We start from the raw sequence: 27,358 nt of genomic DNA on the forward strand, positions 1-27,358 counted from the left end.
CAGGTATCATCCAGTGTTTTATGCATGTTATTCTGACATTGAATTGAGTTTAGCAGTAACAAAACAATCTCTCTCTCTCTCTTTCTCTCTCTCTCTCTCTCTCTCTCTCTCTCTCTCTCTCTCTCTCTCTCTCTCTCTCTCTTTCTCTCTCTCTCTCCCTGACCCTCCCTCCTCTCCCCAGCAGCGAGCCCCAGTTGTGGCCGGTGGGCATGGTTTTGGAGGGCAGCTCAGAGGCGCTGTGTCCCCCCCCCATCTCTGGAGCTGCGTCCATCCTGCAACAAGAGCCAGCCCTCGCCTCCTCTGGGCTCCAGCTCACAACCCCACGACGGAGTTTTCCCTGAGGACAAGGAGCCCGTCAAGTACGGCGAGCTCATCGTCTTAGGGTGAGATATTGAAGTGCCAATCTAATCTAATCAATATAAGAGCTTGTGAAATGCATATGTGAGTTATAGGAACCATGAACCAGGACCCAACTCGTGCCGTATCTAAATGATAGTCAGCCTGATTGGGTATGGTAGGGGCTCTGGTCTGGGTGTGTCCTTTGGTTACCGGTCAAAAGACATCCTGTGTGAGTATGGCTTTTAAATCTCAAGCGCTGCCCTGTCACCAAGGTCTCAAGTAGAACGGACTGGGAAGGGTTATGGGATACCAGTCACACACTGAGCCACAGTGGCAAAATGAAACCTTCATCTCCTGGAGGAACACCAATCAGATAGACATGTCATACGTGTGTGTGTGTGTGTGTGTGTGTGTGTGTGTGTGTGTGTGTGTGTGTGTGTGCGTGTGTGTGTGTGTGTGTGTGTGTGCGTGTGTGTGCGTGTGCGTGTGTGTGCGTGTGTGAGAGAGAAGGACGCCTCTCCCGCAGCCATGGTGTGGTGCAGAGACACAGATATATGCTTCCACTCCTCGACCTATTGATCCACGCACTGGATGACGAACACTCGGTGAATGAGGAGAATGGCTTGGGTTCACTTTCAATGAGATTGCAGAGCGAGAGGGGGAGGGGGGTTACCTGCCACCAACATTTTACAACATCCATCCAATCATGGCCTCTCTGTGGCTGGAGAGAGTGTTGCAGCATCGTATGGAATAATCAGGGCTGGGGATACTGGATAAAAACTGAATGCGAGGATATTATATTTGGACTTCCTGTGGCATTAAACATTAAAGATCATTACCGAGTGACCAGTTTGTTTCCTATTTCAGTAAACAGAATATTCGTTATAAGTACTAATTGTTCAGGCTCAATCTTGGGAACCAACAATGGGAATTGACAAGCAAAAAGGTGCCATCTGCCCGTGAGGATGTAACTTAAATGTTCATTTACACACAGCCTTTGAGAGCTATTTGGGGTTCCGTATCTGGCCCAAGGACACTTATACATGTGGACTGGAGCTTTAAGCCACTACATATTACATAAATCTGACTCTACAAAGTAACAACTGGTGAATAAAAGATACTCAGTTATTAACATGATCACAATTACAGGCACAATGGGTCGTTGGCCAATGGGGACAAGGGTCGTAGAAGAAGTCGCCTGGCCCTCTACAAGAGACCGAAAGCCAACGGTGTCAAACCTGATGTCATCCACAATGTCTCAACCCCTCTGGTGTCAAAGGTGAGTTACATTAACCGCAATATGTTAGCATTGTCATGGTGAGCATGTTAGCATGTTAATGTTAGCATTTACCTCAAAGCACTGCTGTGCCGAACTGTATGTGTATACTGTTAATATAATGTATTGTATATATGTTCTGAATGATTGTGTACCTTTTGTCACACACCTGAACATTAATTTATCTCTCATAATAATACATCAGCTGATGATATGATATCAGTCATTTTATTTGGAGCTAGCATTGTCCCTCCAGAACAGGAAATGTCCTCTGGTAGATCGTGCTGGAGGCCAGACCTTCAGCTCTCCTTGTCATGTGACCTGGATAATGTATTTTCCATTGGCAGGCACTCAGCAACAAAAGCCAGCACAGCATCTCCTACACACTGTCACGGAGCCACTCTGTCATTGTGGAGTACACCCATGACACCAACACAGACATGTTTCAGGTCAGTGTTTGCACACACACACACACACACACACACACACACACACACACACACACACACACACACACACACACACACACACTGCACGTGCACGTGCCATGCTAACTCTGAATTTGAGCTGTGTGACCTACTGCAGAAAAGGACATTGGAAGTCAAAAAAAGAGTCCTTCCCGCCAAGCCAACAAACACCAACGATTGGTTACTTCATTCTGGAAACATTAGGGAAAACTAATTGACCCTTTTCGCTAAGCTCCGCCCCAACGAACGTAGACTGGTCAATCGTAGCGTAGCGTGACGAGGGTCAGACCACTAGCCGACTGTGCTCCACAGTGTTTGGACGCATGGAAGAGGTTAGCCGTTTCTCTCAGTCTAAGATAGGCCAACCACCATTCTATACTTCTTCCTACCTTCTACGTTGAGTTATTACGTCCTTGCTGCCTCACAATGAAAGCTTGACAGATCAATTGGCTGGTAAACCATCCATAATATATACAGACATGCATTTTTTGTGATTAAAAACATATTGTAAGCTTTTTTTGAGTTTCCTCACTCGGGAGTGGACTTGAGTTCCTCCTGGTAAGTAATGCAGTGTTTGTGTCTGGGGCTTTTATTGTTGAAGGTTTGAACGGAAGTAGTAATGTTGCATTCACATGGAATCAGGCATTTTAGTGAGCGACAGCAGGACGGTAAAGTTAGGTGGGGCTATTCCTTTGTATGTATTTATTCAAACAGTAGCTGAAGCTGTCAGGTCTAGCGAGCCAAAATGATCAAAAAAAGGAAAGTTTTGGTTGATTTAGTATTCCAGACAGAGGTGAACTAACCCTTATTATACGTCTGTTGGTCGTTGCTGTATGATTTTTAATTCCCCTCTCTGGCCTTTCTCAGATTGGTCGGTCCACGGAGAGCATGATCGACTTCGTGGTGACGGATACGGCGGGCAGTGGCAGCGGTCAGGGCGGGGGCTCAGCCGGGGAGGGCGGCGGCGGAGGCCAGTCTGCCCAGAGCACCATCTCCCGCTACGCCTGTCGCATCATGTGCGAGCGCAGCGCTCCCTACACGGCGCGCATCTACGCCGCCGGCTTCGACTCCTCCAAGAACATCTTCCTGGGGGTGAGTGTTCTCCCTCGTGGGCGCCGGGGCGTCTCCTGGTATAAAAAAAAAACGCTTGGTGATCGGTAACCACGGCAACCATGGTGAGAGCAACATCAGGGATGTTACTATGGCGCCCACGGGTGACATCATAGCTGTGAGGAAGTGTGTCAGTGTATCGGTGCAAGTCTCTAAATTGCATCCCCATTTTCCTCACTTGCGTCCTTTCCTTGCGTCTTAGTCCTTCCCACCAGGGATACACGGAGAGACGCAAGGAAACAATGCGAAGCGTCACGTGAAGCGATGTCGGTTTCTGATGACTGCGGCTGACTGACAGCGGATAACATTTGATCTGATCACCGTTTAACAGCTGACAGAGTTTGTGTCTGTAAACATGATCATCAGAACAGAATTGTTTTCTGCTCCGGACAGGTTTAGCGAACATTGCAATAAAAATCCACTTAAAATATTGATTAAAAATGATTGTATAATGTTTGCAGTTGAGTTAATAGCGTTAAACTACTACTACTACTAAAGACAGTTATCATCACTGTCAGAGTGGAGATGTTTTCTCTGTAGTCTGTTACCTGTTAAACAAATTGCATTGCGTATTTATACACAGTGTGGTATTTATACTGTGTTCTGTGTCCTGCTTATACGCGCAGTGGAAAAACAGTAAACAACAAACTTATTTTTATTATTATTTACGTCTGTATGTTTTGAAATTCTGATTGTCACATCATTATAAAATAACCCACAATATGATTATGGTTTCTTTTAGGCTCAATGTTTCAGGATAAACTTAAATTAAACCGACAGTACAATCACACAGAATAATCAGCCTCACGTGACTGAATGAAAGGACGATACATGTTGTAAAAAGTGTTTTAACCAGATGGTGAATCAGAAAACAAATCTAATATATAGCTTGAGTTTAATCTGTGATCGTCTCTGGTATGAAACTCCATCAGTCCACCAGCTGCAGCGTCCAATCACATAACAGATGAACAGCGAGGGGGCGTGTCCAGCGTTAAAAGGCTTCCTGGAAGCCTGCTCTCGGGGCTCCTCGATCATGATCCCTCCTTGCTCCTCAGAGCAGAATAAGAGCTTTGGCACGGCCGTCAAGATGGCGCCGCAGAACCACTTCCGGTTCAAGCGAGGAGCGAGGAAACGATAATTTAGAGACCTGGGATGCACCCTATGTGACCTGGCTCAAGGAAGCAGAGGAAGGAGCAGTGTTCTCTGTGTGTGTGTGTGTGTGTGTGTGTGTGTGTGTGTGTGTGCGTGTGTGCATGTGTGTGTGTGTGTGTGTGTGTGTATGTGTGTGTTCTAGGCGGATGTAACTGTCTCAAGCTATTGGAGATGTGTCTGGTCAGATAACCGGTCAGTGGACATACATCATGTTATACTTCAGTCCTTTTTAACATATTTAGTTCTTCTGCTATAATAATATTGTTCTAACCAAAATAGATTATTGAGATCTGGGAATTAGTGGGTTGCTGTTGGCTTGTTGCCAACCGGCTCGCTCATTTCTCACATTGTTGGACCTATTTTTAGCGACAAAAGCCATGCTCCACCGAGCTCTTACTTTGAAGAATACAATGTTATCATAATATGCCACCAGGATAAGGATAAGGCTTTTTATTGTCATCGTAAAAAGAAGCAACGATATAACAACATAACCGGTGGTCAAAGCTCCAAAATACAAACCAAAATTGCAATCCCTCCATTTGATCACAATTGCATCATCACTGGTCGGAGAGACTGCCAGGACTACGATGCGAAGACATCACTTGGAATTAACCAGAATGACCCTAAAATAGAAAGGAGCACTCTGCTTGTGTTCATTAACACCGTCATGCTCCATCAAGCCGACTCAGCACAACACTCCCTGGTCTTGCTGTATCTCCAATTCAGTGAGTCCGGAGCCTCCTCCCGCCAAAGTTTCGCTTACAGCTAGTGGCCAATTATAAGAAGACCCCAACCCTATCCCATCTGAGTATTGGAATGGCATTTGTAACATGCCATTTTCCCCAATGAACGAACCAGAGAGTACTGTACTCAGTTATCAGACTCTTCTTTGATATTGAAAAGTTTCCAACCCTCTGCGGATAGCTGACGGGGCGGGGCGGTCTAAAACGTGACATGTAGGTGCACCTAAGCCATGCAAGCCAATAATAGCTTTCTCATGATATGACGTCATTCCATGCAAGAATAATCAGGAACCCCGACAACTAGGCCAGCAGTCAGAGAGATAACATCAGCACCAGTGCTCAGCTCAACACACACACACACACACACACACACACACACACACACACACACACACATCACGACAGAGGCTTGTATAACTCCTCCATCAGGACTACATTACTACATTCATGCTGATATACAGAACAAATGTTGTCCTTTTTATTCAAAGTCAGTCTCTGAGGTTCACCTCTGAACTGTTTGATGGATGAGATTGTGTCGTTGATAGATAATGCATGAGAAGTTTCAGTCCTAAAGATTTCATCACTTCCTCCTCCGTCAGACCCTTCCGGTCCAGGGCTTGGAGGAGGAAGTGACATCACAGCATACGATTAGTTTAAATAAATCAAGAGAGAAGTAGAGTAATTTTCCTATTGACTTCTATACAGAGGATACCAGAGGAGTCACCCCCTGCTGGCCAGTAGAGAGAATGCACATTTAAAGATATTTCCACATTGGCTTGGCCTGGATGTACACACCCTGTGCAACGTTTAAGACATGCTTAAAATATTGTTACATGTTTGATACCAAATACACATATCAAGAGACAGCAAGCAATTCAATTTTTTTGCAGTTAATAGAGTTTCTAAATTGTAATTCATTTCGGCTCTGGTTTTGGTCTCCACCTCCTCCTGAGAAACACATCTGTCTATTTAGCTGCTGAGTGTTTCACTGTGTGAAGCAGCTCGTCTCTAACGGTGTCGTCTGTTGTTTGGTGCAGAGCAGGTAGAGAACAGGGGCTTCATCAGAGCTTTTTCGCTTAGATAAGCTGATGAGAACACATGAGGGGCCTGAACCCAAACGGGACATGTGGGACCCATAAAAAACAAAACAATGAGCTTGTATTTTAAATCCAGCACTGTTTACAAGCAGAAGAGGCTGAAAGGAAAGTGCAGAGTTGCTGATAATTCGTCTTTACAAGTGACTCCTTTCACATTACATTGTTCACATGGTGTTCACATGGTGTAAAAAGAGCAGCTTTAAAGGACCAGTCTGTAGGACTTAGTTGCATCTAGCGCCAAATTGAAGAGCCAGTGTGTGGTTTGTCCTTTCTGGGCTACTGTAGAAACATGTGGCACTCTGTGAAAAGAACGTGCTTCCTGTCGAGGTATGACGGGCTCATTCTATGCTAAAGAAAAAAACAAGGATGCTTAGTTTCAGGTGAATTCAAACATAGTTATGAATATTATATTCCATTTCTGCTCACCTACGTAAATGCTAAACACTGGTCCTTAAAGTTTGGAAACCTTTTTTATCTTTAGCCTTACACGTTAATGTTGAGCACACAGTGACATTCTTCTTTCCTCCAACAGTTCCAAAGAACTTAATCTCAAAGTGTTTCTTTTACAACTGCCTTGGCCCTTTAAAAGCTTTTTTGTTGTATTATTAATGAAGCTACACATGGCAGAAAATTGCCGTTTCATTCCATCGGAGCTAATTTGTGTTCCTAATACAGCCTTTGGTTCTCTCAGGGATGGGTTCCTTCTTAAGCGTGGGCGTGCTCCGTGCATTAGTCAGTACAGTAGTCATTCTGTATGAGCTAAATATAGCAGCAGAGAAAAGCAGCGTTGGCGGTTCTTCTCGCCAGCCACCTCTGACATCTACCTCCACTATCATCCCTCTGTGTCTCCTCAACATCCCTCTAACCTTTACGTCGGCCTCTCCGTGTGTGTTGGTTTGTGTTTCTCAGGAGCGCGCTGCTAAATGGAGGACGTCGGACGGCCTGATGGACGGCCTGACCACCAACGGGGTGCTGGTGATGCACCCGGCGGGGGAGTTTGTGTCTGAGCCGGCTCCGGGCGTCTGGAGAGAAATCTCCGTTTGTGGAAACGTCTTTGCCCTGAGGGAGACTCGCTCGGCCCAACAGAGGGGGAAACTGGTAAGACTAAGGGCTGATGGGAAAATTAGTCCCAGGTTTTACCCGATATGGTCACAAAGTTTGAGGTCACTGACCTTGATTTGACACATGAACTGCAGAGATTTCTGTAGAAATTGGTTCCTTAATGTAATGCAAAGAAGTGAACATCCTGGTACTGCAGAACCTGGCTGTTTTATATACTTTGCATTATTTTAAAGAAGGTAGGAAATGAAGTCCTCTATAATGCTATGGAATCTTGTCCCTTTTCCCCATTGGTGTAAATCTTGCACCACTTTGTCCAGACATTTCCTGACGTGACCCGAAAGGGTTGTCAGTGTCGCCGTTACCGCGAATGTATGGATTCCCTCGATACCAGCATGATCACATTACATCATATGTATGTATTCAATGTTTGAATGTTTTAGCTCTATAGACAGTTATACCCCAAACACCTTTATGTCCCTGCTCAGGGGTCAATGGTCGGCCACTGTGACTCATAAGGCTGGCTCACAAGTACTGTACTTTCATTGTTGGTAGAAATCAACCAACAAATGCAGTGTCATCTGCAAACAACTTGACAGGGAGTGGGAGATGCAGTCTTTTGTAAAAAGTTATGTACAGCAGTAGACGGCCACGTGCACCCTCTCCAAACTGTCACAGGAACTATTCTTAACCGACGATTGCATCTGTAAATGTGATGTGTACATGCTGGTTATGATGGTATTTAAAGGGAAGCCACTTACAATAGATGGGTGAACTATAACTAGTGCAGCACAGTGCCGTCATGTGGTGGTACGGAGGGGAACTGCTACAAGACTCCCTTGTACAGATTGTGCCCGCCCAGTGCAGTCTCAGTTTAATGAACCCTTTCAGTGTAAAACAAATCACTTTGTCTTCTTCTTCTCTTCTCCTCTCGAGGTGGAAAACGAGTCCAACACCCTACAGGACGGCTCACTGATTGATCTGTGTGGGGCTACCCTGTTGTGGAGGACCCCCGCTGGACTTCGCCACACCCCCACCCTCAAACAGCTGGAGTCCCTCCGCCAGGAGCTGAACGCCGCCCGGCCCCAGTGTCCGGTGGGCTTCAACACCCTGGCCTTCCCTAGTCTGGCCCAGCGCGAGATCGTCGACAAGAAGCAGCCCTGGGTCTACGTCAACTGCGGCCACGTACATGGCTACCATAATTGGGGCTACCGCAAGGAGAAGGGTCCCGCCGGTCCCGGGGGCACGGCACCAGCCAGCACCGGGGAGAGGGAGTGCCCCATGTGCCGGCGAGTGGGCCCCTACGTGCCGCTGTGGCTGGGCTGTGAGGGAGGATTGTACCTGGATGCCGGGCCGCCTACTCACGCCTTCTGCCCCTGCGGCCACGTATGCTCCGAAAAGACAGTGGCGGGGTGGAGCCAGATCCCGTTGCCCCACGGCACCCACGCCTTCCATGCTGCCTGCCCCTTCTGCGGCACCTGGTTGACAGGGGAGCAGGGCCACATCAAACTCATCTTCCAAGGCCCCGTCGACTGAGGACACCCGGGGGCCACAAGTGACGTGACGGTGGACGCGCTGAGTAAAGAGCGTGTGCTAGAACAAAAATCTGAACACTCAAGTGTGGGACGAAGAAGAAAGCACCGATGACAAATCCAAGAAAAGGACCGCTGACATGATGAACTGAATGTGCCGTGCAATAGTAGATTGCCAAGGCTTCAAATGGAATATGAGGTGTATGGAGAATATGTAAATAAATTGTGTTGAAATGCGCACGCGTCGAGTGATCTTTTGTTCTTCTCTTAAGTAGCTGCCCAGTCTCAGCCCCGCACCCCATTTGACTGGACGACAGCAACACGAAAGAAACAAAAACCATGTTGGCAGTCGCCTGCGAGGCTCAGCGAGCTCAAAGGAAGGTGAAACAAAGGAAGGTAAAAACAAAGGAAGGTGAAAACAAAGGTGAATTCCCCAAACTTTCCAGCGTAGAGATTCATCACAATTTATTTGTGGAATTTTCTTGGAAACAAACCTTCTTAATTGTTTTTTAATCCAGCACTTTTTGTCAGTCTTCTACTTCACTGTCTTTGTTGGCGTACTGTAGTTGATCTCGGTGTCTCGACCCACCTGACTTCGTTGTCTTAGCGCCTCACTCGGTGAGCACGAAGCAATCATCACACCGTGGCGAGCTGCAGACTCCACAGAGTATCTCTCAGCCTTTGCTCCCAGTTTGCAGCGCCCCCATCGAGCTAAAAATAACTCAAGGTCACCGAGCACCCTGTGCCTCCCCATCAGGGGGGAGGAGGCAGCTCTGTCATCAGGAGAGTTGCACGGCACCTTTTCAACACCAAAGGAAATGTTGAACAAAGCACTGACGAAGCCTTCAGCTTGTTCAGAGTGAAGAACTCCACCAGAGCTGCACCTGCACACACATCTCCAACACTTGCATATTATGGATTGGATAAGAGCACATATTGCTCATCATGTGATATCTGCTGAAAAGGTCACGCTGCAGAGCGGACGCAGAGGGCCGCTGCCCCCCACCAGAGCTGCCGCAGGGTTGTAGTTTTATTACATCTGTGCCAGACCCCCGAACATCAACTGGCAATATTCAATGTCAAGTATCTCTTCATTTGCCCTCTGTTTGACACGGTGATGTACTACAGCTTAAATAGATTAAATGATCCATGTCTGCTGGTGATGTGACGCTTTGTATGCCTCGATTGTGTGTACGGTGTATATAAGGGGGGAGGGGCTTATAGAGGCAGGTGACTCTCTGGTCTCGCCCTGTTCAAGAATCAGGGTGGACCAGTCTCACAGGTACCAGAGGACTTATATTTTACGACTTGACGATGGAGAGCACGTACTGTATGTAAGAAACATCCCTAATGACTGTCGAGAAAATTATGCTTTCATTACAATTTTAGATATCTTTCAATGTGCACGATATCTCAGCTAACTGGCCGGGTTGACGTCACATCTGGCAAACACAGTTAAGACCCCGTCCGGACCAAAGTAAGGAACTTTAGTGGGACTTGATCAGTGAATATTAACATCAATAAAATAATTGTTGTGCTTGGGCTCGGCTGCCAAATGAAAACCAGTGTTCACAATATTATACAATTAGCATTGGCCATAAACACAAGGCTGTAGTATGTGCACCTGTAAAGTATACTGTAGATTATATTACTAATAGTTTATGTCAATCCATTGCTTTCCGACTGATTAGTGTTGTAACTAAACCTTGACTGATGATCGTTGTCTTATTTAAAACAATTTGTCTGTGAGAGTGCTCATATTGTCTGGATGCCCCACAGAGCTGCTGCTGGACATTCATTTGTTCATTTGTTAAGCTTTGTTTATACTCGCGCTCGCTTTTCTTGTTCAGAGCTAGTTTGACTTCTGATGTGTACCTCCACCCTGAAGGTATTCGTAGAAGAAAAAAAGATATTTAGGGCCTGAGCACCAACAACGTCGGGCCAGCGAAGGCCCTATTGAATCTGTCATGCTTTCTTTTTCTTACTCTGCCAATTCAATTGCCTTTTTGGGGAACTTCATCATATCCCGAAACTTGTTAAATTTGACATGCATATCAGGACTGGTGAAAACTTTTATATTTTAGGGGTCTCACATTTGGGTATAAAGAAATGGCTCTATAGCGCCTCCTAGAGTTGGTTATGTTTGAAAGCCCACCGATGATGTTTAGTGAGAGAAGTTCAAATAAATAAAAACACAAGTGCGTCTGTCTGGATCAGTCCACCAATCAGGTGAGTCAGTACATTCTCATGGTGGAAAAAAACAGTAAAGAAAACAAACATGGGCCTCACCAACTGATTTATTCTCCTTTTAATTATTTAAATTTCAAATCATTAGAAAATATTGAAAGCATTGATCCTCCCCCAGTCAGCGGGCGGCGGTGTGATGGTCTGGAGCTGATTCAGGAGGTGGTCTGCAGGGTCTTTATTTAACTAAAGAGGCCGCCGAGGGCACCCATCGCCTTAGCGACTGAGACAAAAGTGAGAGAGAGACAAGAGAATATTAAAAAATATACCACAAAAAGCCAAAATGGACCCTGAATCAGATTGACAGCTGCATGTTTTTAAACAGTAACATAATATTATTATCCAGGATTAACTTCACTGATCGTCTGACTTTTCCATCTAGAACCCTCATCAGGTCCACATGTGGATGTACCTGCAGAGCTAAAGGCATTCTGGATGCGATTTTGTGTGAAATCTACGAAATATTTATTAATCTTGTTGTAGCTTTATGCTACGGATGCTGGATGAGAGCCGCCAGAGCATCAGAGCCAGAGTTCCACGCTGGATTGTGGGTAGGCGAAAATGGTGAACTGACAGGTCGGCACGCGGTTTCACCAAAATGTTATTCAAAACCAATCACCAATCAATTTTCCCAGACCAAAGGACCCACCTCCTCCTCCCTCGCCCTCCTTTTTCTTCTTGTCATCGTCTCCTCCAGTAACCATCGAGAGGGCATCTCCGAGGCCGAAGCCATTGTCGTCCTTCGGCTTCTCCTGTTCGGCCTCTCCTTTCGGCTGCTCCTTCTTGTCTTCTTTGTTACCTATGAAATTGTCCATGGCCTTCTCCGCAAACTCCTCTGTGGAAACAAACAGCTGTCAGGTTCTCCATTACCATACGTACAGGTGGAACCGGGTTTCTGTCTGCAGCGCTGCGTTAGATCCAACCTGCCTAGAGCAAATGGATGGGAGATCCCAAATATGTGAAGGTGAATAAATTAATTAAATTCACTGACTGTGTTTCCCTTAATATTGAAGGAGACTCCAGAGAATAAATACATTGTACATACACAAGATGAGGGAAAGTCCTTGTTTGGCCTTTTTAAGTTTGGATGGAGGCGGACGAAGAAGCTGTTGGAGTCGAATCTCAAGAACAGAAATGAGAATTTAACGTATTTTTCCTCGACGACAATCAGCGAAGCTCCTCAACTCAGATCTTAAACACTGAAATGTAACTTTGAAAAGAATTAACACTTTTCTATCTCAATTCTAATCATTTTAAATTAGAAAACCCATTTGTTCCACATAATAATCCATATATTCTGCACGTTGCCCCCTCACTATTTATTATTATGATTATTATGATTGTTATTTGGTATCTTTGGAAACTTTCTACTCACTTGAAAACAAACATGTGCATGTTTAATAAAAGATACGCTTAATACTCAATGCTTTCTGGTTTAAACTCTTCGAGTTGAGAATTAACAAAGTCAAGCTTCCTCTTTAAAAGAAAAAGGTCATTGATAATATAAATCGTTTTATTCTGTAGATATTCTTCATTTCATTATTCTTATGTCTATTAGAGTTCAGGTTGTGCGAGGTCAGTTTAACAAATACTTTCTGTGAGAAGTTTCTGTGAGAACAGTCCGGTTGTCTGTTCCTCAAGGTTCCACGCTTTGCACTACAACACTCACACCTGTTTATCAGTATATTGACATTAGAGAAGCAGACCGGTCGTTGCACGTTCCAGCCTTGTGAGCAAAGATGAAAACACAATTCTCCTCCTCTTAGACAAGTTAGAGCCAATAGAAATGTTAGATGTTCATGACGGAAAACCGTGTATTAAAGAGTCGGACTTCCGGCTGTTCGGGATGTTTTTGAACGGTCAACCTGCGTGTTGACTGGACGACTCCCTGCTATCGCGGTTGCAGCTGCTTTGCTACTTTACTTGTGATCAAGGAAAATAAATTCCGAGAACCAGAGAAGTTGTTTGACTAAGTTCTTCCGGACGCTACACCAGGCATCCAATAGTTAGTACGCATTATCAGTCATCATACTTCTAATGAAACTCACCCGCTTTGTCTCCGACCATCGCGGCGATGTCTTTTGTATTCATGTTTGCTGGTGATGTGATGCTTTGTGCTGCCTTGAGTGAGTGTCAGGTGTATATAAGGGCGAGGGGGAGGGGCTTATAGAGGCAGGTGACTCTGGTATCGCCGTGTTCAAGAATCAAGGTGGACCAGTCTCACAGGTACCAGAGGGGGGTGTGTGTGTGTGTGTGTGTGTGTGTGTGTGTGTGTGTGTGTGTGTGTGTGTGTGTGTGTGTGTGTGTGTTACCTCCTTAAAGAAGAAATGAAAGAAGGCTGCATGACTCACAACTTTTAATTCACGTGTCCATCACATTTATTAACGCTTCAGCTGTAAAATGTTGAAAACAGACTGAAGTTTGGCCTCCGTTTATGATTGTCGACTGAAACATTTCATCTCGTGAAGATGGATATCTGCGTCTAATAACGTCTTTGCTTTGACTTTGTTTAAAACATTTTGCTGATGAAAGAGCTATCATCAGTTTATCCAAGGTGCCTTTTGGAGAGTTACGCCACGAAGCTACCAAAGCTGAGGCGCTGTAATGAGGATGATATTGTGGTAATTTAGCTTGAAGCCTCAGTGACTAAACTAAACTAAACTATGACGCCTTTGGACGGCGAGGCTGAAGCAAGTAAAATGTAAGTAAAATATTTACAAAAAATAAATGAAAGATATCTTCTGGCTGTGATAGGTTGTTCCTCGTCACGTGATCTCTCGGGGCGAAGTCGTTTAAATGCCTTCGGCGCGTCTCCATACACAATGGATGTGCTGGAGCCGCCCCTCTCTGGTCTCGCCCCGTTCAAGAATCAGGGTGGACCAGTCTCACAGGTAGCAGAGGACTTACATTTGTGTGTGTGTGTGTCCTCAAAGAAGAATTTAGAGAGGGCTGCATGACACCTTAAACAAAGATGATCTTTCACGTGTCCATCACATTTATTTACAGTTCAGCTGTAAAATGTTGAAAACAGACTGAAGTTTGGCTTTCGTTTCTGATTGTCGACTGAAACATTTCATCTTGTGAAGACTGATATTTGCGTCTAATAACGTCTTTGCTTTGAAACATTTTGATCAGATTCCTCTGATTTCATGTGTTTTCATGTTCCATCTTTAATCCTTAATGTTGAGTAAAAATATAATCTATCAGCCTGAACTTCCATGTTTCCTCCTCTTTCTTTACCTTTTTGTTTTTACGTCTCCATAACGTCTAACCCCGTGTTTAACGGGAAATCGCTATGAATTGTGGGTAACTCCCTCAGTCTGTCTGTGTGCTATACTGTAACACACTCCTCCCAGGGAATTAATCAGATCTACCTAAAATTCTGTCAGTACAATCTAAAGACCTTGGTGATCAAAAGTTATCAAAAGCTTTACGTTTAACGGCCACTTTACGTGAATTTCCATTACACAAGCTCATGTAACTCCTCTGGACTTGTTCGAATCCGCCCCAAACTTGCCATGCTTCACGGCCTGAGTATGTCCACAAGCCAATTTTCAGAGTCATAGCGCCTCCTACTGGCAACAGGAAGTCAGTGTTATGTAACAAACAGCATCGATTTACATGATTACTTGATGTTGATACAGTTGATAGAGAACAACATGATGCATGTTGGGGAATGTTGTCTAGCGCCACCTAGTGGATACAGGAAGTGGTGGACTGGTTGCAAAGCATCATGTTCAGCGTCACTCCATGCAGGAAACAAACGTTTAACTCGTGGACGCTTTGTCACAGTCGCAGACATTCTCGGCCGCGTGAGCCGCCGTCCAGAGAGAGAGCGAGAGAGAGCCCCCGAAATGCACAAAGGTGCGAGGCCTGGACATCGCTGCTTGCAGCTTTATTTATTAATGTTCTTCATCATTTCTATAACATAAGATAAAATAAGATAATCCTTTATCCCTAACACAGTGTGGAAATTCACAGGATTACAGCAGTGTAGGGTAGTGTACACGAGACCAAAAATCTAAAACAAAAATAATCTTTTAAAATATTTGAGTGAAATTGTCATGACTAGCATATGAATTCTTTAGCCTCTAATTTATTTAGTTCATTCTCATCCTCTTGAGTCCAGGTCGGCCATGAAGTTAAACTTGAAGACATTCCCTCCAGGTGTTCCAGAGACACGGCATCTACGAGAGTAGACCCGAAAATGAAGTGAAACCTAAAGCTTCCCCAAGAACCCGTTACAACAAGACCAGACCAGCTCTCGTGTTGACGTTGATCTTTTTCATCATTTTATTATATATAGTATATTTATAATATGTACAGAAAGAAAACATGATCAAACTCAGCAGGGAGACGGCACCAAAGTGAACAAGCCGAACAGAAAAGAAGACAGAAGGTGACTTGACAGGCGAGCTCCTGCCCGGTGCTTTTTATTACCAAACAACACCTATTGAGTGCCTTTATTCAGCCATTGAACAGCGACGGACAAAGTGTGCAAATGACGTGGGAAAAATACCCCTTTCAAAACCGAACCAATACAAAAAGAGAACTTAAGAAGAAAAGTCAAGTGTTTTGTTTCATCAGAATCACATTCATAAGCAAAAGCACTACTACTACCCCTGCGTGTCTTTGACCACGCCCCCAGCATCCCTTCAGACCTCCGTGGACTAGACGACACAGTAGTAGTATTCAATGAATACATTAAAATCAATAGAATATCAAGACTTGTTGAAACAAAGATAACAAAAATAAAGAAAAAACAAGAAAATCAGCCAACAAACCCCAAAACATCCGGTGTGTGTGTGTGTAGAGTTTCAAATGATTGCTTGTTTTGCATCTACTCAAGAGAGACTGGCGTGATGTGTCCAAAGAGCTCAGGAATGTTACACACACACAAACAAACACACTTTCTGCTGACACACACTGCTGGTTCCTTCCCTCCCCCTTAAACTCAGATCCCAGTCCTGCTCAGCAAACAGCATTTCTAGTTTAGCTTAACAGGGCTGAAACACACAAGGCTAAAAATACAACTGTGGACAATGACACCATCTCTCTCTCTCTCTCACACACACACACACACACACACACACACACACACACACACACACACACACACACACTAGTATTCTTACTGAGCATGTATTAGTGACGTGGCGCCACAAATGGGGGGAGGAGATGCTGTCCTTAAACACGATGTGGATTCGTCTATTCAGGTCTCAGGGGGACTGTGTTGGCGTTCCAGGCTTTTTCGTGCAGTGAGAACCAAAGCCCGCGCAACTCTCCTCTCAGCAGAGGGGGCGGAGCTCGAGGAAGCAGTGACGCACGGTTGTCTGGAGGGGGGGATGGAGAGGTGGGAGTTCATATCCGGTCCAAACCAAGACCAGTCAGTCCCTGGACCTCCGGAATGCCCCCTAGACCAGTACACAAGTGATGAAACTACAGAACAGCTTCTGAGAGAGCATTGAAGGAGGACGAGGCCCTGAAGCTACTCTAGACAGCACGCTGATCCTTTAACCTTATTTTCCAGTTTTTGTAAAAAAAGAAAAAAGTAGCGGCTCAGATAGATGAGGCCCGATCGAACCGTTTTGGGTGTGGAGGCCGGGGCACACTCTCCTACTCACATTCCTCCCGGTTTCCCTGGAGATCCGGCTGAGACCCGACACAGCTATGAGCTTCAGAGCTCCAGGCACGTAAACAACTAGCCCATTCTCAGCGTCGCCGCCGACAACCACGAGGCCCTGTGTCCGATCAACACAGTTCACATGAACGACAACAGCTCCAGTTTGCGCCTCTCAAGTGAAGTAACATTATTCTGCCGACGAGCACGGAGAAAGATCCCTAAATACGCGGTAAACGGGCCTTGAGTTATGATTAACCACACGGGAAACTACTTTTGGAAGAGGAGTCTAGGACAGAAGGAGTCTCAGTGTGCACGTGAGGACAGGCGTGCACGTGGAATCCCCCAACAGCGCCTGGAAAAGAGAATGTGCTTCCTCGTTCGTTTGGACCATTTGTGTGAAAACAAAGAAGAAGAATCACGAACTGGAACTCTAAAGCAGGCGACGCCCAGGCCATGATGTGATACACCCACACCCCACATCCACCTCGGCTTCATCTGCAAACAAGCAAAAATGAAATGACGACCTTTAACCTCCTCCATCACATACGGAACACGAGAGCTTTGGGTTATTGGAAAAGTTGTATCAGTATCAATGAGAAATTAAAAAAAAGAATAAAACCACAACAATAATAAAAGTCATTGTAAGATCAATGCTTGATCAATTTAGCCAATCGTTTTTCTTTAAGTTAATCTGAGAGTGCTCCCCCACCCCCCGACCCCCTCTAACACACACACACACACACACACACACACACACACACACACACACACACACACACACACACACACACACACACACACACTTTTCTTCATCTGACCCTGGACTGGAGGATTTAGTGTCATTCCAGGAAGTGGCTGTGTTAAATGTCACGTTGCCTTCTTTTGTGGATGAAATGGAGACTAGAAAACAGAAAAACTAACACCATGTATTCTCAGGACCCCGCCTCCAACCCGCCTATATATGTGGAATCAACCACACCTACAGCCTGTCTTTGCTCCTGTGTGTGATGTCATTACAGGTCCAGACCAAAGGTCACAGCGGAAACGTTATGAGCCAAAAAACTATTTATTTCAGTAAATCTGCCCAAAGCTTTTCTGTGAATTTCTGATTTTGGAGGTCAGAGCCGAAGAGTCAAACACAGTTAGGCATCGCGTTAGCTTCCCCACACTTCTCTGGGAACGTTCCCATCAAGAGACACCGCTTGCAGACCAGATGGTACAAACTGGTCTCTTTAGTAAACTGTGTTCACTGACGTCGAGCTGGTTGATGCTGGCTAACTGACTGCCTAGCGGTTAGCTCACTGACTGGTTAACTCAGAAAGGTCTGTGTAGGACGCAGATTCACCCGTAGCAAATGCAGGAGAACAGGTACGTGGCTCGGATTCACCCGAATGACGTAAAGCGAGAATTTCCCCTCTGAACACACCTGTGCCTCGGCTCGCCGAATGGGCCTTCCCGGATCTTCATCAATAAATAGTGATGATGCGTCGCTGTTCAGCAACGCCTCCTACAGAGTGTGACTCCAGCACACCAAGTTTGGACCTAAAATGAGATCAGCAAAGACATACTTTGGCCAAAAGGCTTTGAACTCATGCCTACCCACTACAGTGTGTGTGTGTGTGTGTGTGTGTGTGTGTGTGTGTGTGTGTGTGTGTGTGTGTAGATAAGCTCAATTGAAACCTAATCTTCCACTGGCTCCATTCGAATCTAAATCAATTTCCCCCTCTCTTCTTCAATCTGCTTCCTGACCTGAACACTAACGGTCTACTCCTGTTGGAGCCAACCGTCACTGGGTCTCATGATGGACGGGGCAGTCGGGGGGCGAAGGGGGTGTAACAAGGTGTTTTTCTGGGGGAACAGTGGGGTAAGGGAGTGGCAGAGGTTATGGGCGGGAACACAGAAAGGGAGAATTCAGTGGAGGGTGGTCAACGGGGGTCTCTTAACAGCAGCCCCCTCCGGACTGCCGGACGGGGGTGCTGTCGATCTTCAGGTTGGGCTTGTCTCCACCGGCGGTGGCCCCGGGTCCCATGCGCTTCTTGATCTCCGCGGCCATGGTCATGAAGGCCTGCTCCACGTTGGTGGCGTTCTTGGCGCTCGTCTCCAGGAAGGGGATGGCCAAGGAGTCGGCGAACTCCTGGAACGGGGAGAGAGGGGCTCGTGGTGAACGTGTGCATTCAGAACATACAGAGAGGTGAGAGTCAGACAGTAAATACACACGAGCACATGTTGCGTTGACGCTCGTGTTTTTTTTCCACTATTAAGAGGGGGAAAATAAACGTTGTTTTTAATGCACTGGTCATTTTTAGGGATTTTGGGTAAACGTTTTCTTTCAGACTGGTGATGAAACATTTTTTGTCTTTGTTTATTTTACTACTTTTGTCTCTTTGCGTCTGTAGATTGACCAAAAGTTGCCATTAGAACATGCCTCATTTGCATATTGTAAACATAACATTTCTGAAAACTTGTAATGCAAAGAATTATTGTCTTAGTTTCAGTGATCAACTGGAGAAGTTTCATGGTGATATTTATTAGTTAAATGTTTTTACTCCGTCAAAGAATTTAACAATTCATGAATTTTTTTTCAGCCAGAAATAACCACTTCAGCAGCTTTTACATCCAGCAAACGTTCCACTTTCATTCCTCTCTATATTCTGAAGGTGTTAACAGATGATGCTGATGCATCATTCAATGCCTGATTTGTACAACATTTCAATCACTAAAACACGGCGTAAATATATTTTGAATGACGTTTCTTCCTGATTTATGGAGTGATACAAAGAGAGGTAAGCGCATTTTATATGCCTCATTTACACATTTAAACATATTTTCTGAAAACTTCTAATACTAAAAATACTTGTCTTGATGTAGGTAAGTAATCAAGTGGGAACGATAAATTGTGAGATCTATCAGTTAATTGCTGTGCCTTGAACAATCCTGACATCAATCAATAGGATCGTCTTGAAACAACTCTATGTTTTACGTTGTATTAGCCTGCAGTGTCTCCCTTTAATTGGGGAAAAACAATTGACAAATGGCACAAATGCTGTTCGTTTAACTAAATACTCGCTGGTCCAGTCGGACACAAATAACTCGGGTTGTACTGAATAGTCGAGCTTCAAAGCTTCGTTCACAGTTCCAATTCAAAATCCACATTGAACGCTGCGCTGCCTATGTTTATCTTCGCATGTCTGTTCGTTGTGATGTGGAACTCAACAGTGAATTACATTTATATAACCACAACATGTTTAGGGTGATAACTCCATATAACAAACATCTAAAGCTTCATTCAAAAACCTCAAAAAAGGCATCAGCGTAAAAGAAAATGGCATTCAGCAGCCCTAGAAATAACATTTTAGGAGAAAAACACAAACCAATTCAGTTGGATGTTTTCAATATAAGCATAATAAAGTACTTTTAATAATAAATATTATTGGCGGTTTTCCGGATTGCTGTTAATAACAAATACATTGTCCTGCATAGGTGTTTCACATTATAAGACCTATGGCAGTGCAATGGGCATAATCCGTCCTTTTCCTTGTGGGCTTTTATTGTGAAAGATCAGTGATCAAAAAGGGAGCGGGATAACAAACACGCTTTCAGAAGGCAGCCTCACCTTGGCTGTTGTGTAGTCCACTACTTTCTTCGTGGTCAGGTCACACTTGTTGCCCACCAGCAGCTTGTTGACATTTTCACTGGCGTAGCGGTCGATTTCCTGGAGCCACTGCTTGACGTTGTTGTAGGACTCCTGCGTGTCGACAACAATGTGAGCGGCTGTGTATCACAGCTGTGACTGTGCAGTTGCATTTATACAGTTGATTTGTGGACTTTTTTTTAGTTGGCCTCATAAATGAAGTAGGACCAGATCATTACGTCTGCAGACTTATTCTCCTAATTTAAAAAAAGGGACAGTCCAGCCCAAAATAAAAAAAAAAAAACACACATTTTCCGTTTTCCCTGTACTGCCATTTACCAATATAGATATTAGCCGGTGTGAGTAGCCAAGTGATAGCGACATCGGCCGTAGAGACGTCGGCCTTCACTTCAATAGAACGGAAACTATACGGTCCTCAGCTTGTCGTGCTCAAAGCGTCAAAAATATACATTTGAAAAACTCAACGGCAACATCTCTCCACAAAATCAGGACTCTGTTACTCGAGATAAGCCACAGAACTTGTTGTAAGCCGTTTCCTTTACCGTGCAGAAAGAAGCAGGTGTCTACTCATGGACAAGAGGCTTGTGATTTCGACATTAAAAAAGGGGAAAAACACGTCATTCAGAGCATTAATACAGCAGCAACAACTATCCGGCTACTCATACCCAGACAATTTAATTCAGGGTGAACTGTCCCTATAACAAGTTGTTTTGAACTGTAGTAGCAACATTTAAATGAACATACTGAGCATGAATTATCACGCTGTGACCAGAGACACGTTTGATTGTATTCAGATGTATTTCAATTGATCAGATGAACAGAACTGTGGTCTGACGAATGTGACCCAAACATCTGTGTTCACACCAACCTCACATTAACACGGTTAGCGTGGAACAGGGTTGGTTAGAACCTCAACACATGTAACGGAGCTAAACTACGATAAAGTACCGGAGTCATTTCCTTCTCTGCACCCACCTGATCCGTCACATCATATACAACTATGATGCCGTGGGCTCCGCGGTAGTAACTGGAGGTGATGGTGCGAAACCTCTCCTGACCGGCAGTGTCCCACTGAGAGAGAGGAGGATGAGAAATCAATACCACAAAAACACCACATCATAAAGAAATCTGAACAAATAAATAAAGAACAACTCCCTCATGTCTTGTTAGGAGTAGCATGTGATGATTACATCACAGCACACATTATACTGAGTTGACCACATTCATTTACAGGCTAATAGAAAACAGCTGACTTCAAGCCCTCAGTGGTTTTCTTCGTTCCCGCCGAGCACGACACACTTACAGGAGAACTGGCTTTTATTTCATCTGAAGTATTTATGGAGTAGGAAAAACATTATTGTTTTCATGTATTTGGCAGGTGAGGGTGCAGGTGTATGCCAGACGCCTCACAGTATCATCAGCTACATGTCTGCGCCTGTGAGGGACACAGTGGATTATTTTGTGGCGCTCCCGCTTTGAAGTCATGGGAGCGCTCACGTCATCCGACAGCGCGGACCCGACCCGATTAGCGTAACTTAGTTTCTGGAGGTAGGTCCTTCTTAATGAAGCAGGTCTTTCATTGCCAAGTCGGACCTCAATTTGGCCAGTTAACTGTGGTGTCCTCAGTCTTTGTGAATCAAAATGAACAATATAAATAAAGGTTTCTTTTGAACAAGCAACACTGAATGATCATAGTTGTTCTGCAAAAAAAATAATAGAACTATTATGTAGTTATTGTCATGTCACCTCCCTTGAGGAGAGTTCCTGGAAAGAAATCTGAGCGCTGCTGAGGAAGTGATCCTGAATCTAAGTGCCAGGTGCTTTCAGGGACTGGAGGCAGAGCGGCCTCACGTGATTGGTCGAGCAGATGTGACATCACAAAAAGATCCACCGGATCAAACCATTTTGGTCCTGTGTCTGCAAGGAGCAGGTCAACCAATTCTTAAAAAGAAAAAAAGAAAAGAACGCTTGATGGCCGTGAAGCCATAAAGAGGGAGCTGGAGTCAGGGGGCTGTACACCAGTACCAGTACCACCAGTACCAGTTTGAGAATACAATGGAAACACACAGAACTGTAGCCATACAAAGTTCTTAAAAGCAAAAGAGAAATATGGAGGGCTACCTGTTTTATATAATCTTCCTGAATAAAAGCCTTTTGCTGAGTATAATAGGCTACATATAAACATGCAGGTTAAATAGGCTATCTGTCAATACTTAACTTGTTTCAAAATGTTGTATTTTTTTACAAAGTTTCACATCGACTAAAGCATTTTTTCTTTTTCCAGCTGGGAGAAGTAACGCACGCAGTGTGTCACCCAAAATGGAAGAAAAAAAAACTGACCAGGTGGGTGTGTGTGTGTGTATAAGCAGAGTTACAATGTGTCTGCTTTACAAACTGGTTGTGTTTGGGATGGCAGAGCCTGCTACCTTAATTAATCCAGGCTCCAGTCAGTCAGTCACACACCGTCTGTTTTCATCACAATGGTTAGATGTAAGCCTGAGCTCAGGGGAGGGTTACGGAGTTCTCTCTCTCTCTCTGTGTGTGCGTGTGCGTGTGTGTGTGTGTGTGTGTGTGCGCGCGCACGCTCACAATCTGCAGTTTGATGGTCTTGCCGTCCAGTTCGATGGTGCGGATCTTAAAGTCCACTCCGATGGTGCTGATGTAGCTCTCTGTGTAGGTGTCGTCCTGTGAAGAGGGAGCATAGACATTTAGAGAGCGGCAGTGATGGAAACACACGCATTGGGAGGGTGAGACGGAACTACTTACGGCGAAGCGGAGCAAGAGACAGGACTTCCCTACTCCAGAATCTCCGATGAGCAGGAGCTTGAACAGGTAGTCACTGAAAGAAAAACGTACAGGTTAGTACAGCTATCCTCACAATACCTCAGCTGAGAAATGTGCACAACATGTGCACAACATAGAATGAAGCCTGAGTATTTGGGGCAGCTGTTGCTCAGGGGGATGAGTGGTCGTCCTGTAACCACAAGGTAGCCGGCTCGATCCCCAGTCGCCCCATAGTTCACATGTTGAAGTGTCCCTGAGTAAGACACCCAACCCCTAGCTGCTCCCCGCCCCCTAACCAAGGATGGGTCAAATGCAGAGAAGAATTTCCCCAAGGGCATTAATAAAGTATATTTTCTTCTTTTCTTTCTTTCTTATATTCTAATGGAACAGCTGATCCCTTTAGGTTTTAGCAACTGTTACTCAAACATGAGGAAATGCATTTATGGGACTATTTTCCACGGCGGAACAAATTAACATTTGGCGCTTCAGTGAGTATTTGTGGTGTGTTTTTAACAACAATGTATTCATTGATGCTTTGGCTTGTAGAGATAGAATAAGAGTAGAACAGACATTCCCATTCAAATCAGCAGCATTATGGTCAGAAAGCAGACAGGTGTTTTGTGTTTCATTGCAACCGTTGTAGTTTTGTAGTTCACGTAAAAACTAAACTGATTTACGGCACGTTGCAGACTCACTGGGGTGAGTTTTTTTTTTGCAGTGACGTCTAAAACGAGCAGTGGAGTAGTAACGTTACGAAGTGTAGAGAGCGGATTTATTCCAGCCAATAATAATCCTGACATCAATCATTAGGATCGTCTTGAAACAACTCTATGTTTTATGTTGTATTTTGACAAAAAAAACATGTCGATTTAAAATCGATTAATAGCTTTTGTCAGAAAAAGCTAGTGAGGTGACCTTGAGAATAGATTTTAGTTTTTGCCCAACTTTTTGTTTGCAATTCAACAATAACGTCAATACTCAATCAATGCTAGGGCCAGGCAGTAATCTGTACAGAGAGTGGGATTATGGGATGGTAAACAGGGGCCAAGGACACACTTGTGAGCCCGGGGCCCCTTCAGCAGGTTAATCCGGCCCTGGAATGAGGGCTGTTTATCACACTGGAAACTTGAAAAAAACATTTCTAGGAATATATACCTTGTTTTTCTATTGAGGACGGATACTCACTCCTAGTACAGGCAGGTTCTTCTGAAATGATGGAACAACAATCCCCCCTAAGCCCCCACTCACAACCTCACAGAGGAAAACAACATCACATGAATTTGACACAGCTGTGGAGAATTGCCCAACACCACCGCTATTCTTGTGTCACAGGAAAACTGAGACCTGTCGTGTATCAGCCTGACACTCAATCAGCTGGTAATATCTCACAAACACTTGATCAACAGCTCTGTTGCAATCAGCCCAGTTCACATTTCTACACGGCTGTGGATTGTGTTGATGTGGGTGGATGCTTAGGGCCACCAGGACTGATCAATCAGCTGTCACTCATTTCAACAAGCTATCCAAAGACCACCTGAAGTGCATAGCCCTGAATACTGAAACTTTGAGTTTGCTTGCACAAAAAACTGTGCAAGCAGAGCTTGCCATTGTCAAACAGCAAAACATGGACCCCCAAAATATATGTATATATTTTTTTTTTCTTCTTCTTCTTCTTCTTTTCTTTTTCCAGTAGCTTGGCTGTGGGGTTGTGTTTGGTTACTGTAATAAAGCTTTCATTCTTTAAGTCACATTTTCATTATTAAGCTGATGTACGACTGCGGAGTATCCTAATTACTCAAAATATAAGGTGATCAAACATGGCAGTTTTGGCAAAAAAAAGAGAGCTTTTACCTTTTTAAAGTGTATGAAAATAACACAATTATTTAAATTTAAAACTGCTAAAAAATATATATGTAAACAAGATCATGAATCTGAGATTAGAAACCAACTTTTAACTGACACATTCCGGTCGATACCAAATAGTGACTGAGCAGAGCTACTAATGTAAAACAGGGCTGCAGGCTGTCAAAGGTTCATCATGGGCAGGTGGCTGTGGAGCCACAATTCACACACTGAGAAGCCTGTGGATGACATTTATTTTTATTTTTATGAGTGCACTCTGCACAATCAGCACAGGTGATGCTCTCTGGAGTCAGATCAAACACCAAAAACTACTTAAGATGATCACCAAATGCGCTGGCAGTTCACTCTGGTCAGATATCGCTTGATCATCTATCATTGTTGTGTTTGAATTTTAAATTGCAATTACATTTTAAATTGGCATGTTCAGACAACTAAACATTAAATAATAAAGACTTGCTGTTTATATTGAGCAATGAAAGACATTGTTAGCGGTTATAAATACATTAGTCATTAACAGAGGTTTTAATAACAAACAATTCATTGGATTGTACTCCAAATGCTCTGCTGCCTTTTTGTGGTGGAATGATCCAATAGAGAGGGGTTCCCTGATTAACTTGAGGTAAGTGACATGTTGGAGCAGAATAAACACTAGTAAAGTGTTTTTATAAGTGTTTTATGAAGCATTACTGAATGATGCCCTTTAGCCCATTAGCCACACGTGCTTTTCTAGAAAGTGGCAGCAAATCCTTGAGGTCTCTTACGATCAGTCTCGTCCGACCCCGTGTGTGACAGCAGGCGGAGTGAAGGCATATCGCACGAGACGAGGTAATAAAGTAAACAGGGAGAAACAATGGTTGTCTGCTAAGGGTGTGGAGGTGTTAGCTTAGCCGGGTGCCATCGGGACTCAAAGGGAAGTCTCTGCTGCCGGCTCCGGGACGACTCAGCACTCTCGTTTCAGGGCAGCAGGTCGGCTGTCAAACACCCGCTGTAGCCGCTGCCTTGCCGTGCAGCACTGGCCCAGACAAGCGGCGCACGGGAGAGCATTTCATCCGCAAAATTAGCACACATTTAGCAGGCACAACAGCATTCAGCGTGACAACCCCCTAACCACGTTTTAACAAAATAGTTATACAAACGTAAAAAGTTAGTTCAATACATCTACAAATGACATGCCAATAGTGCACTCTGCTCGTAACGTTAAGCATTTTGGTAAACCGGAAGCCATTTCTAAAAACTGAAAATTGTACTAAAGTAGAAACCAAACGCACGTATGGCGACTTTAGAGCAACGTTAGCGCGCGTCTGAATGGTGGACGTACAGTAACGTAATGCACCAGCACCGGTGTCTATATGTGTCCGTATGAGGAACAGCGGGGTGTCTATCGAGGACGCAGGTCTGTTGCATGACTTCATGCAGCGCTACTGGCGAGCTAAAGGCTCTTCATTACGGGTTGCACCATGGCTCGCGAGCCGTCTGGCTGGTTCTACACACGGCACTGCTCGTTTGCTTGTCCCGTGAAAAGGTCGCGTGCCGCGGCAGACCACGGTTGAGGCACAAGTGAAAAAACTGTCAGCTGACGTTTTCGAAGAAAACACGTCCGCGAGCCTGACACATCGAGGACGCGTCCGCGCCCTGTTCCCGAGAGCCGGCTAACGTTAGCCGACGTTTCACGATACGCGTATCGACAGCAGCATTAGCCTGCATTATTTATACAAGGTTACACAACAGACCACACAGACTGCACACGGCAGTAGCCGCCTCACAATGGATCGTGTTTAACGTGACTCACTATTCGGGATTCATGGTTTCACTCTGGATGTGTTTTTCTGTCGGCGACTCGGCTCTTCCTTCCTACTCCGGCGAAAAAGATGACTTGTAGGTCCGGGTGTCCGAGGCACTTGGATGGCTGTGTTACCGTCTCCGTTATTGTCCCGTGGTCGCTCCACTGTATTCGACCTTTACTGTTTCATATGTCCTTGATTCTAGCGGACATATCCCGGTTTCCTCAGGTTAGGCTGGTGTATTTTACTCCTGTTTTTTTGCCTTTCTGTGCCCGTTGCTTGCTAGCGGCTCAAGATGGCTGCGCAGGTGCGGTAGTGACGTGAGGTGACGTGTCGCTCCTCAGAAACCAGGACGAAGCCACACTTAGGGCGGTGCTGGGAGTTGTAGTTTATCATAACAAGTCGGCTAAAAACAACAACTAAGGTTATGTAGCCTGCACTCATTGGGGACAACAGGGTGTACTGTTTCACAGCAAATAGTCAAGCAGCTGGCTGAACACAATTCAAATTGCCATAATTATCAAAGGTCAACTCAATATCAATAAGACAAGATTTTCATTGACGTAATCAAATTCAATGTCAAATTAGTTCTGTATAGTGCTGGATTGCAATCTATCTCTATCATAAAACCAGTGT

The 27,358-nt window shown here is 44.7% G+C and overlaps 2 protein-coding genes across 3 annotated transcripts; one reads left to right on the forward strand and one right to left on the reverse strand.

Moving 5' to 3' along the window:
* Positions 1-185: 185 nt before the first annotated feature.
* Positions 186-8,886, forward strand: peli3 (pellino E3 ubiquitin protein ligase family member 3). Its single transcript, XM_079215958.1, is given in 7 exon segments — positions 186-242; positions 244-383; positions 1,489-1,618; positions 1,963-2,064; positions 2,950-3,174; positions 7,094-7,282; positions 8,180-8,886. Coding segments are annotated over 7 exon segments (1,419 nt in total). The 5' UTR covers positions 186-209; the 3' UTR covers positions 8,780-8,886.
* A 6,301-nt stretch (positions 8,887-15,187) lies between these two features.
* On the reverse strand, positions 15,188-26,974 carry rab1ba (zRAB1B, member RAS oncogene family a). Of its 2 annotated transcripts, XM_079215332.1 has the most exons (8): positions 26,731-26,974; positions 23,061-23,133; positions 22,884-22,979; positions 21,270-21,365; positions 20,256-20,387; positions 18,069-18,776; positions 16,155-17,137; positions 15,188-15,206 (listed from the first exon to the last, which is right to left on the reverse strand). In XM_079215332.1, the coding sequence occupies exons 1-6, from the start codon at positions 26,742-26,744 to the stop codon at positions 18,582-18,584; spliced, it is 606 nt and encodes a 201-aa protein (XP_079071458.1). In that variant the 5' UTR covers positions 26,745-26,974; the 3' UTR covers positions 15,188-15,206; positions 16,155-17,137; positions 18,069-18,581. The 2 variants fall into 2 exon arrangements, with proteins under 2 accessions (XP_079071458.1, XP_079071457.1); XM_079215331.1 differs by lacking the exon at positions 15,188-15,206 and having other exon boundaries at positions 15,289-17,137.
* Positions 26,975-27,358: the final 384 nt, after the last annotated feature.

The sequence above is a fragment of the Taurulus bubalis genome, assembly GCF_910589615.1.
Source record: "Taurulus bubalis genome assembly, chromosome: 3".
Lineage (NCBI taxonomy): Eukaryota > Metazoa > Chordata > Actinopteri > Perciformes > Cottidae > Taurulus > Taurulus bubalis.